Below are 13,121 nucleotides of genomic sequence, written 5' to 3'. Positions count from 1 at the left end.
GTCAGGTTAATATGACTAGTAACTAGGTGGTTGGACTGGGAGCCAGTCAGGTTAATATGACTGGTAGCTAGGTGGTGGGACTGGGAGCCAGTCAGGTTAATATGACTGGTAACTAGGTGGTGGGACTGGGAGCCAGTCAGGTTAATATGACTGGTAACTAGGTGGTTGGAGCCAGTCAGGTTAATATGACTAGTAACTAGGTGGTGGGACTGGGAGCCAGTCAGGTTAATATGACTGGTAACTAGGTGGTTGGAGCCAGTCAGGTTAATATGACTGGTAACTAGGTGGTGGGACTGGGAGCCAGTCAGGTTAATATGACTGGTAACTAGGTGGTTGGAGCCAGTCAGGTTAATATGACTGGTAACTAGGTGGTTGGAGACAGTCAGGTTAATATGACTGGTAACTAGGTGGTTGGAGCCAGTGAGGTTAATATGACTGGTAACTAGGTGGTTGGAGTCAGTCAGGTTAATATGACTGGTAACTAGGTGGTTGGAGACAGTCAGGTTAATATGACTGGTAACTAGGTGGTTGGAGCCATCAGGTTAATATGACTGGTAACTAGGTGGTTGGACTGGGAGCCAGTCAGGTTAATATGACTGGTAACTAGGTGGTTGGAGCCAGTCAGGTTAATATGACTGGTAACTAGGTGGTTGGAGACAGTCAGGTTAATATGACTGGTAACTAGGTGGTTGGAGACAGTCAGGTTAATATGACTGGTAACTAGGTGGTGGGACTGGGAGCCAGTCAGGTTAATATGACTGGTAGCTAGGTGGTGGGACTGAGAGCCAGTCAGGTTAATATGACTGGTAACTAGGTGGTGGGACTGAGAGCCAGTCAGGTTAATATGACTGGTAACTAGGTGGTTGGAGCCAGTCAGGTTAATATGACTGGTAACTAGGTGGTTGGAGCCAGTCAGGTTAATATGACTGGTAACTAGGTGGTTGGAGCCAGTCAGGTTAATATGACTGGTAACTAGGTGGTGGGACTGAGAGCCAGTCAGGTTAATATGACTGGTAACTAGGTGGTTGGAGCCAGTCAGGTTAATATGACTGGTAACTAGGTGGTTGGAGCCAGTCAGGTTAATATGACTGGTAACTAGGTGGTTGGAGCCAGTCAGGTTAATATGACTGGTAACTAGGTGGTTGGAGCCAGCCAGGTTAATATGACTGGTAGCTAGGTGGTGGGACTGAGAGCCAGTCAGGTTAATATGACTGGTAACTAGGTGGTTGGAGACAGTCAGGTTAATATGACCGGTAGCTAGGTGGTGGGACTGAGAGCCAGTCAGGTTAATATGACTGGTAACTAGGTGGTTGGAGACAGTCAGGTTAATATGACCGGTAGCTAGGTGGTGGGACTGGGAGACAGTCAGGTTAATATGACTGGTAACTAGGTGGTTGGAGACAGTCAGGTTAATATGACTGGTAACTAGGTGGTGGGAGACAGTCAGGTTAATATGACTGGTAACTAGGTGGTGGGACTGAGTGCCAGTCAGGTTAATATGACTGGTAACTAGGTGGTTGGAGCCAGGCAGGTTAATATGACTGGTAACTAGTTGGTTGGAGCCAGTCAGGTTAATATGACTGGTAACTAGGTGGTTGGAGCCAGTCAGGTTAATATGACCGGTAGCTAGGTGGTGGGACTGAGAGCCAGTCAGGTTAATATGACTGGTAACTAGGTGGTTGGAGCCAGTCAGGTTAATATGACTGGTAACTAGGTGGTTGGAGCCAGTCAGGTTAATATGACTGGTAACTAGGTGGTGGGACTGGGAGCAAGTCAGGTTAATATGACTGGTAGCTAGGTGGTGGGACTGGGAGCCAGTCAGGTTAATATGACTGGTAACTAGGTGGTGGGAGACAGTCAGGTTAATATGACCGGTAGCTAGGTGGTGGGACTGAGAGCCAGTCAGGTTAATATGACTGGTAACTAGGTGGTTGGAGACAGTCAGGTTAATTTGACCGGTAGCTAGGTGGTGGGACTGAGAGCCAGTCAGGTTAATATGACTGGTAACTAGGTGGTTGGAGCCAGGCAGGTTAATATGACTGGTAACTAGGTGGTGGGACTGGGAGCAAGTCAGGTTAATATGACTGGTAGCTAGGTGGTGGGACTGGGAGCCAGTCAGGTTAATATGACTGGTAACTAGGTGGTGGGACTGGGAGCCAGTCAGGTTAATATGACTGGTAACTAGGTGGTGGGACTGGGAGCCAGTCAGGTTAATATGACTGGTAACTAGGTGGTGGGACTGGGAGCCAGTCAGGTTAATATGACTGGTAACTAGGTGGTTGGAGCCAGTCAGGTTAATATGACTAGTAACTAGGTGGTTGGACTGGGAGCCAGTCAGGTTAATATGACTGGTAGCTAGGTGGTGGGACTGGGAGCCAGTCAGGTTAATATGACTGGTAACTAGGTGGTGGGACTGGGAGCCAGTCAGGTTAATATGACTGGTAACTAGGTGGTTGGAGACAGTCAGGTTAATATGACTAGTAACTAGGTGGTGGGACTGGGAGCCAGTCAGGTTAATATGACTGGTAACTAGGTGGTTGGAGCCAGTCAGGTTAATATGACTGGTAACTAGTTGGTTGGAGCCAGTCAGGTTAATATGACTGGTAACTAGGTGGTTGGAGCCAGTCAGGTTAATATGACTGGTAACTAGGTGGTTGGAGACAGTCAGGTTAATATGACTGGTAACTAGGTGGTTGGACTGGGAGCCAGTCAGGTTAATATGACTGGTAACTAGGTGGTGGGACTGGGAGCCAGTCAGGTTAATATGACTGGTAACTAGGTGGTTGGAGACAGTCAGGTTAATATGACTGGTAACTAGGTGGTTGGAGCCAGTCAGGTTAATATGACTGGTAACTAGGTGGTGGGAGCCAGTCAGGTTAATATGACTGGTAACTAGGTGGTGGGACTGGGAGCCAGTCAGGTTAATATGACTGGTAACTAGGTGGTTGGAGCCAGTCAGGTTAATATGACTGGTAACTAGTTGGTTGGAGCCAGTCAGGTTAATATGACTGGTAACTAGGTGGTTGGAGCCAGTCAGGTTAATATGACTGGTAACTAGGTGGTTGGAGCCAGTCAGGTTAATATGACTGGTAACTAGGTGGTGGGACTGAGAGCCAGTCAGGTTAATATGACTGGTAACTAGGTGGTGGGACTGGGAGCCAGTCAGGTTAATATGACTGGTAACTAGGTGGTTGGAGCCAGTCAGGTTAATATGACTGGTAACTAGTTGGTTGGAGCCAGTCAGGTTAATATGACTGGTAACTAGGTGGTTGGAGCCAGTCAGGTTAATATGACTGGTAACTAGGTGGTTGGAGACAGTCAGGTTAATATGACTGGTAACTAGGTGGTTGGAGCCAGTCAGGTTAATATGACTGGTAACTAGTTGGTTGGAGCCAGTCAGGTTAATATGACTGGTAACTAGGTGGTGGGACTGGGAGCCAGCCAGGTTAATATGACTGGTAACTAGGTGGTTGGACTGGGAGCCAGTCAGGTTAATATGACTGGTAGCTAGGTGGTGGGACTGGGAGCCAGTCAGGTTAATATGACTGGTAACTAGGTGGTTGGAGCCAGTCAGGTTAATATGACTGGTAACTAGGTGGTGGGACTGGGAGCCAGTCAGGTTAATATGACTGGTAGCTAGGTGGTTGGAGCCAGTCAGGTTAATATGACTGGTAACTAGGTGGTTGGAGCCAGTCAGGTTAATATGACTGGTAACTAGGTGGTTGGAGCCAGTCAGGTTAATATGACTGGTAACTAGGTGGTTGGAGCCAGTCAGGTTAATATGACGAGTAACTAGGTGGTTGGAGCCAGTCAGGTTAATATGACTGGTAACTAGGTGGTGGGACTGGGAGCCAGTCAGGTTTATATGACTGGTAGCTAGGTGGTTGGACTGGGAGCCAGTCAGGTTAATATGACTGGTAACTAGGTGGTGGGACTGGGAGCCAGTCAGGTTAATATGACTGGTAACTAGGTGGTGGGAGTGGGAGCCAGTCAGGTTAATATGACTGGTAACTAGGTGGTGGGACTGGGAGCCAGTCAGGTTAATATGACTGGAAACTAGGTGGTGGGACTGGGAGCCAGTCAGGTTAATATGACTGGTAACTAGGTGGTTGGAGCCAGTCAGGTTAATATGACTGGTAGCTAGGTGGTTGGAGCCAGTCAGGTTAATATGACTGGTAACTAGGTGGTTGGAGCCAGTCAGGTTAATATGACTGGTAACTAGGTGGTGGGACTGAGAGCCAGTCAGGTTAATATGACTGGTAACTAGGTGGTGGGACTGAGAGCCAGTCAGGTTAATATGACTGGTAGCTAGGTGGTTGGAGCCAGTCAGGTTAATATGACTGGTAACTAGGTGGTGGGACTGGGAGCCAGTCAGGTTAATATGACTGGTAACTAGGTGGTTGTAGCCAGTCAGGTTAATATGACTGGTAACTAGGTGGTTGGAGCCAGTCAGGTTAATATGACTGGTAGCTAGGTGGTTGGAGCCAGTCAGGTTAATATGACTGGTAACTAGGTGGTGGGACTGGGAGCCAGTCAGGTTAATATGACTGGTAACTAGGTGGTTGGAGCCAGTCAGGTTAATATGACTGGTAACTAGGTGGTTGGAGCCAGTCAGGTTAATATGACTGGTAACTAGGTGGTGGGACTGGGAGCCAGTCAGGTTAATATGACTGGTAACTAGGTGGTTGGAGCCAGTCAGGTTAATATGACTGGTAACTAGGTGGTGGGACTGGGAGCCAGTCAGGTTAATATGACTGGTAGCTAGGTGGTTGGAGCCAGTCAGGTTAATATGACTGGTAACTAGGTGGTTGGAGCCAGTCAGGTTAATATGACTGGTAACTAGGTGGTGGGACTGAGAGCCAGTCAGGTTAATATGACTGGTAGCTAGGTGGTGGGAGACAGTCAGGTTAATATGACTGGTAGCTAGGTGGTGGGACTGAGAGCCAGTCAGGTTAATATGACTGGTAGCTAGGTGGTTGGAGCCAGTCAGGTTAATATGACTGGTAACTAGGTGGTGGGACTGGGAGCCAGTCAGGTTAATATGACTGGTAACTAGGTGGTGGGACTGGGAGCCAGTCAGGTTAATATGACTGGTAGCTAGGTGGTGGGACTGGGAGCCAGTCAGGTTAATATGACTGGTAACTAGGTGGTTGGAGCCAGTCAGGTTAATATGACTGGTAACTAGGTGGTGGGAGCCAGTCAGGTTAATATGACTGGTAACTAGGTGGTGGGACTGGGAGCCAGTCAGGTTAATATGACTGGTAGCTAGGTGGTTGGAGCCAGTCAGGTTAATTTGACTGGTAGCTAGGTGGTGGGACTGGGAGCCAGTCATGTTGTTGGAAAAGAGCAGCCAGTAGAATACTAATGACCTAGCAGACAGAGGATCTCTTCTACTTCAAACACTCTGCTCAGAGCTTACTCTTACTGAATATTAACATGGTTACAGACCTGATCAATCTGATTTGAACCACCAGCAGCCTTGTACTATACGCTGCTGTGTTTCGGAGCTTGTGGCTCCCATAGATATATAAGATGATTTATTGACTATGGTGACTCCTCTGTAGCTGATATACAGTCTATGGTGGCTCCTCTGTAGTTGATATACAGTCTACGGTGACTCCTCTGTATATAGTCTATGGTGACTCCTCTGTAGCTGATATATAGTCTATGGTGACTCCTCTGTAGCTGATTTACATTTACATTTAAGTCATTTAGCAGACGCTCTTATCCAGAGCGACTTACAAATTGGTGCATTCACCTTATGATATCCAGTGGAACAACCACTTTACAATAGTGTATCTAACTCTTTTAAGGGGGGGGGGGGCTCCTCTGTAGCTGTAGCTGGTATATAGTCTATTAGGGACTCCTCTGTAGTTGATATATAGTCTATGGTGGCTCCTCTGTAGCTGATATATAGTCTACGGTGACTCCTCTGTATATAGTCTATGGTGACTCCTCTGTAGCTGATATATAGTCTATGGTGACTCCTTTGTAGCTGATATATAGTCTATGGTGACTCCTCTGTAGCTGATATATAGTCTATGGTGGCTCCTCTGTAGCTGGTATCTAGTCTACGGGGACTCCTCTGTAGCTGGTATATAGTATATTAGGGACTCCTCTGTAGCTGATATATTGACTATGGTGACTCCTCTGTAGCTGGTATATAGTCTATGGTGGCTCCTCTGTAGCTGATATATAGTCTATGGTGACTCCTCTGTAGCTGATGTATAGTCTATGGTGACGCTTCTGTAGCTGATATATAGTCTATGGTGACTCCTCTGTAGCTGTTATATATTCTATGGTGGCTCCTCTGTAGATGATATATAGTCTATGGTGACTCCTCTGTAGCTGATATATAGTCTATGGTGACTCTTTTGTGGCTGATATATAGTCTATGGTGACTCCTCTGTAGCTGATATATAGTCTACGGTGACTCCTCTGTAGCTGGTATATAGTCTACGGTGACTCCTCTGTAGCTGGTATATAGTCTATTAGGGACTCCTCTGTAGTTGATATATAGTCTATGGTGACTCCTCTGTAGCTGATATATAGTCTATGGTGACTCCTCTGTAGCTGATATATAGTCTATGGTGGCTCCTCTGTAGCTGATATATAGTCTATGGTGGCATAATGACAAAGCAAAAACAGGTTATAATTGTTTTTTACAGGAACGGAAATAAATAATAATACCTGAAATAATACATACGTATTCAGACCCTGTACTCAGTACTTTGTTAACCTGTCTAGGATGAGAGTGCCGCTAGCGGCACTCCCCCCCCACCCCCACTGAAAAACCAGTGCCGCGAAATTCAAAAACAATATTTTTTTTAAATATTTAACTTTCACACATTAAAGTCCAATACAGCTAATGAAAGACACAGATCTTGTGAATCCAGTCAACATGTCCGATTTTTAAAATGTTTTACAGGGAAGACACAATATGTAAAGATGTACATCTATTACCTAAAAATACATTAGCATAATCCACCATCTTTTATTTGTCCACCAACACCAGTAGCCATCACCAATTCGGCTAAACTAAGATATTTATAGCCCCTAACCAACAAAAAAACTCATTAGATGACAGTCTGATAACATATTTATGGTATGGGATAGGTTTTGTTAGAAAAAAGTGCATATTTCAGGTAGATGGCATAGTTTACAATTGCACCCACCGTCACAAATGGACTAGAATAATTACAATGAGCAACGTGTTTACCTAACTACTAATCATCAAACATTTCGTAAAAATACACAGCATACACGAATCGAAAGACACAGATCCTGTGAATACAGACAATATTTCAGATTTTCTAAGTGTCTTACAGCGAAAACACAATAAATCGTTATATTAGCTTAGCACATAGCAATTAGCAGCCCAGCATTGATTCTAGCCAAAGTGAGCGATAAAAGTCAACATCGCCAAAAGATATTAATTTTTTCACTAACCTTCTCAGAATTCTTCCGATGACACTCCTGTAACATCACATTACAACATGCATATACAGTTTGATCGAAAATGTTTATATTTAGCCACCAAAATCATGGTTAGACAATGTGAAATGTAGACAAGCTGGTAAAGAAAAAGTCCTTGCGCCACTTAGACAGTGATCTACTCTTATACATAAATACTCATAAACGTGACTAAAAAATATAGGGTGGACAGGGATTGATAGACAATTTAATTCTTAATACAATTGCGTTATTACATTTTTTAATTTATCCTTACTTTTCAATACAGTTTGCGCCAAGCGAAGCTACGTCAAAAAACATGGCGTCCGAAGCCACTAAAATGTTTCGACAGAAACACGATTTATCATAATAAAAATGTCCTACCTTGAGCTGTTCTTCCATCAGTATCTTGGGCAAAGGATCCTTTCTTGGGAGAAATCGTCTTTTGGTGGAAAGCTGTCCTCTTGCCATGTGGAAATGTCAACTGCGTTCGGGATGAACTGAAAAGCGTGCCCAACTTTTCACATCGTTGCAAAAATAAATGTCCCAAAATCGCACTAAACGGATATAAATTGCTATAAAACGCTTTAAATTAACTACCTTATGATGTTTTTAACTCCTATAACGAGTGAAAAGATGACCGGAGAAATATAACAGGCTAAACTAACGCTTGGAACAGGAGCGGGTCGGTGTCCAGCACGCGCGTTACGCAGCAAGGAAAGACTTGCTAGCTACAGGGTTTTTTAATTTATAGGGCCTGTGAACGCGCAATCGACCCCATTGGAATCGTCATCACGTAAAGGCATCCAGGGGAAGACGTAAGAAGTGTCCGTATAGTCATAGCAATGACAGTGCCCTTTTAACTGAGTTCAGAAGAGTGGCCAACATTTCTCAAATCTGACTCCATGTCAGGGAAATTGCTGTAGAATGGGCTCTGTTCCACTTAGAGACAAAATTTCAACTCCTATAGAAACTATAGACTGTTTTCTATCCAATAATAATAATAATATGCATATTGTACGATCAAGGATTTTGTGGGAAGCCGTTTCAAAAATTAGCCAAGTTAGCATAAATAGTCTAAACAGCGCCCCCATCCCCAACAGGTTAAGACCTTTGGCAGCGATTACAGTCTCGAGTCTTCATGGGTATGAAGCTACAAGCTTGTCACACCTGTATTTGGGGAGTTTCTCCAATTCTTCTCTGCAGATCCTCTCAAGCTCTGTCAAGTTGGATGGGGAGTGTCGCTGAACAGCTATTTTCAGGTCTCTCCAGAGACGTTAGATCGGGTTCAAGTCCGGGCTCTGGCTGGGCCACTCAAGGATATTCAGAGACTTGTCCCAAAGCCACTCCTGTGTTGTCTTGGCTGTGTGCTTAGGGTCGTTGTCCTGTTGGAAGGTGAACCTTTGTCCCAGTCTGAGGTCCTGAACACTCTGGAGCAGGTTTTCATCAAGGATCTCTCTGTACTTTGCTCAGTTCATCTTTCCCTTGATCCTGACTAGTCTCCCTGTCCCTGAAAAACATCCCCACAGCATGATGCTGCCACCACCATGCTTCACCGTAAGGATGGTGACAGGTTTCCTCCAGATGTGACGCTTGGAATTCAGGCCAAAGAGTTCAATCTTGGTTTCATCAGACCAGAGAATCTTGTTTCTCATCCAACTTCTCATTTTGGCAAACGAGCTGTCGTGTGCCTTTTACTGAGGAGTGACTTCCGTCTCGCCGTTATCATAAAGGTCTGATTGGTGGAGTGCTGCATGGATGGTTGTCCTTCTGGAAGTTTCTCCCATCTCCACAGAGGAACTCTGGAGCTCTGTCAGAGTGACCATCGGGTTCTTGGTCACCTCCCTGACCAAGGCCCTTCTCCCCCGATTGCTCAGTTTGGCCAGTCGGCCAGCTCTAGGAAGAGTCTTGGTGGTTCCAAACTTCTTCCATTTAAGAATGATGGAGGCCACTGTGTTCTCGGGGACCTTCAATGCTGAATTTTTTGGGGACAATTCCTTTCAACCCTCATGGCTTGTTTTTTTGCTCTGATATCCACTGTCAATGCCCTTCTCCCTTTCTTAATTGAGTCCATTTTAGAATGAGGATGTAACGTAACAAAATTTGGAAAAAGTCAAGGGGTCTGAATACTTTCTGGGGCCGTATAAGGCTGCCAGTTGAGGAACACAGGCTGCCAGTTGAGGAACCCCTGGCGTAGATGAAGAGGAGTACACAGGTTAAAGAAGGATTTTGTTGTGCCTTGAGACAATTGAGACATTGATTGTGTGCCATACAGAGGGTGAATGGGCAAGACAAAATAGTAAAATGCCTTTGAACAGCTTATTGGTAGTTAGGTGCCAGACGCACCGGTTTGTGTCGAGAACTGCAACACTGCTGGGTTTTCCACGCTCAACAGCTTCCTGTGTGGTGTGTGCGTCTCTGTGTGTGTGTCTCTGTGTGTCTCTCTGTGTGTGTGTCTTCAGAGAGAGGAGCGCTGTGGTAACCTGACCCTACAGCACCACATGTTGGAGCCGGTTCAGAGGATCCCTCGCTACGAGCTGCTGTTGAAAGACTACCTGCACCGTCTCCCTGGCGACCATGATGACTTTAAGGACGCACAGAGTGAGTGTTTGAACCCAGCCCTGCGTCATGCACTGCTATACACACACACACACACCCTTCACACCGCTATACTCACACACACGCCCTTCACATTGTGTCTCATTTCAGTGTTGTTTGTGCAGTTTGTTCTGCTGTAGACTGTTAGAAGGACAGCTCTGGATGAAACTCCATTGAGGGCTTTGACTAGTAGTCAACTGGGTGGGACCTGAGTTAATGAAGAATCACAAAATTCCATCCAGGTCAGGAGAAAGGGTCAGCCAATGAATTAAACTACTCTTTAAACATTCCATAACTCCAGGGGGCAGTAAATCACCAACCTTGTCTTTATACCTGTTCAGACAACACCCTCCAGGGGGAAGTAAATCACCAACTTTGTCTTTATACCTGTTCAGACAACACCCTCCAGGGGGCAGTAAGCACCAACCTTGTCTTTATACCTGTTCAGACAACACCCTCCGGGGGCAGTATGCACCATTTCAGTTTGTTTATCAACTCATAGAAGTAGTAGAAGAAGAAATGGAACTACTTTAAAATAGAGAAAGCCCATCAATATGTCCCCCTGCATCACAACACCATATCAACGGTGTGATGACCTAATGCGTTGAATTTTGGAGATCATTACAGCCAAAATGACGTTATTTTCATCACCGCTATGTAAACAAAGCTGATTTCCATGACAATTTCACTGTTTAAATGAGCTTTGTTTAGCTAATAAGATTAAAACATTACTTCAAACCACAGTACTTTTGAGTACCTTGCAATATATAACTTTTTGGGAGACCCGACTGAATTCACATAGAAATGTGAGTTATAGATCTGTCATTCTCATTGAAAGCATGTCTAAGAAGTGGTAGATCTGTTCTAGGTGGGCTATTTCTATGCTTCCCGTTCTTTAAGTTTCTGTTTTGCGTCTTTTACTTTTGGTTTTGTACAACAAACAGCTGTAAATACAAAATGTACGGTTATTGAAAATATATTTTACAGCCGTTTAGATTGTACAATGATTCTCTACACTATGAATTGCTTGTTTTGTCACATAAACAAAAATTATTAGAAATTTTAGCAACCAGGAAATGACAGAGCAATTTCTGCATATCGCACCTTTAACATTTCAACAACATGAAATCCACGTCTTCAAACGTTGCTACGTTTCGGAAATAGCAAAGAAGACGTGTCATCTGCTTAACACGTTTAAAGTTACTTACCTTACAGATCAGAAAGTCAGCTAATTTACACTCCATTCGTCTGCAAATCCATTTGATATACACTGGCTAGTCAGGCTGTCATGTTTTTATTTTGAGCGTCTGACTTGCCTAGTTAAATAAAGGTTGAATAAAAAATTAAAATACATCCCTCTTGTCTTGTCTACAATGAAATAATATTATTTCAGTAGTTCTCTGTTATGATTATTTAAAAAAAATCTATCTCCCATAGCTCATTAGCACCCCCTTGTGGTTGAATATATATGTACGTATTGTAGGTCCTAGGATACAATAATGAACCATGTTGAACTAACAAATACCATCAAGGGATATGTTACAATTTACAACAATGAGCTCCTTGTGAAACAGCTGTGAAAACCAACCTGGCAATATTTAAGATTTTTGTGGTCTGGGTGTGTCATTCATTTATTTTCACACATTTTTTTGTACACTCACATGGCAATCAGACTGAAATACTGCATTCTGGTGTGTGGAATAGAGAGGAGAGGTGGATGCTGTGTGGGTGGGAGGTTCTGCCTGTCACTTGTTCTCAACAGGCAGCTAGTCTCGGAAGGGGGACTCGAAGAGGGAGACGGCGAAGTCCAGACACTGCTGCTCTCTTTGTTCTGAGTGTTGGCAGTGCTCGTGTTTTTAGTTAATCTGTTTATCTCACATATGATGTGCACAGTATGATGAAGCAAGAAAACTTTCTTAACAGATAATGACAACATGACAATAACAGTAGCTGAAGATGATGTAATGAAAAGTTGGAGGGTGGTTGGTAATGGAAGACAACAGGTGGATCCACGTCTGGGTGTTAGGCAGAACCTCCTAGGTCCTGGAGAACAGGTAATAGAGGACAACAGGTGGATCCACGTCTGGTGTTGGGCAGAACCCCCTAGGTCCTGGAGAACAGATAATAGAGGACAACAGGTGGATCCACGTCTGGTGTTGGGCAGAACCCCCTAGGTCCTGGAGAACAGGAGTTAAAGGGTAGAAGGGTAGGAGACAGAGATGTAAACAAGCAAACACACAGGTTACAGATAGATCAGATATGTAAAAAATAAAAAAATAAAAAATAGAGTAATGTTAATGGAAGACAGAAAAGAAAGGATACCTCTAAGGAATGATGTCAGAGGGGTTGATGAGAGAGGTGAGAAATGGAAGGAGGCCTCCAGAGATGGAGAAGGGAGGGATGGGATGAGTGGGCAGATTGTTGGGCAATCAGACGTGCGTCGTTCTTTCCCCTGAACAAGGCAGTTTAACCCACTGTTCCCCGGTAGGACGTCATTGAAAATAAGAATTTGTTCTTAACTGACTTGCCTAGTTAAATAAAATAAAATATTAAATAAAAAATGAGATGCAGAATATCGTCTGGAGGGAGAGGAGCAAAAGAGTTAGAGGATGAGGAGAGAAGAGGCCGAATCAGGAGACACAAGGTGCTGAAGCTAGTTTTTCACTTGTCCTCTACAGGCAGCCATTTTCTAAAGAGGGGCTTGAATTTTGATCCAAGATGGTGGTCGTCTTGTCTCTTGGCCTCCGTCTGTCACGCCCTGACCTTAGAGAGCTTTTTATGTCTCTATCCAGGAACAGAATCCCCCGCAGTAAGGCTGTTGAGAGAATGTATTTTTTTCCCCCCATTGAACAATAATGGTATCTGGTCTTGTACTGTATGTAGTGTGAGAATGGCAGGAGGAAGAACAGCCCTCCGGTTGATGTGTTCCTGTGAATTAATAGATCAATGGATGGATGAGTCATGAGTATCTCATTCCAATGCTAATGGGACACAATTGGCCCAGAGTCGTCCGGGTTTGGCCAGTGTAGGCCGTCATTGTAAATAAGAATTTGTTCTTAACTGACTTGCCT

The 13,121-nt window shown here is 44.4% G+C and overlaps 1 protein-coding gene across 3 annotated transcripts in view; it reads left to right on the top strand.

Annotated features, from left to right (window-relative positions):
- LOC139543144 (FYVE, RhoGEF and PH domain-containing protein 1-like) overlaps window positions 1-13,121 on the top strand; it is a 181,076-nt gene that overhangs the window by 106,635 nt on the left and 61,320 nt on the right. For all 3 annotated transcript variants that reach the window (XM_071349371.1, XM_071349372.1, XM_071349373.1), the window contains one exon: window positions 9,915-10,053. In XM_071349371.1, coding sequence (XP_071205472.1) covers window positions 9,915-10,053 — 139 coding nt within the window. The remainder of the gene's footprint in view (window positions 1-9,914; window positions 10,054-13,121) is intronic.

Source organism: Salvelinus alpinus, chromosome 17 (assembly GCF_045679555.1).
Source record: "Salvelinus alpinus chromosome 17, SLU_Salpinus.1, whole genome shotgun sequence".
Classification (NCBI taxonomy): Eukaryota; Metazoa; Chordata; class Actinopteri; order Salmoniformes; family Salmonidae; genus Salvelinus; species Salvelinus alpinus.
The sequence above is the reverse complement of the archived record's forward strand: the minus strand, read 5'-3'. Positions and strand labels throughout refer to the sequence as shown.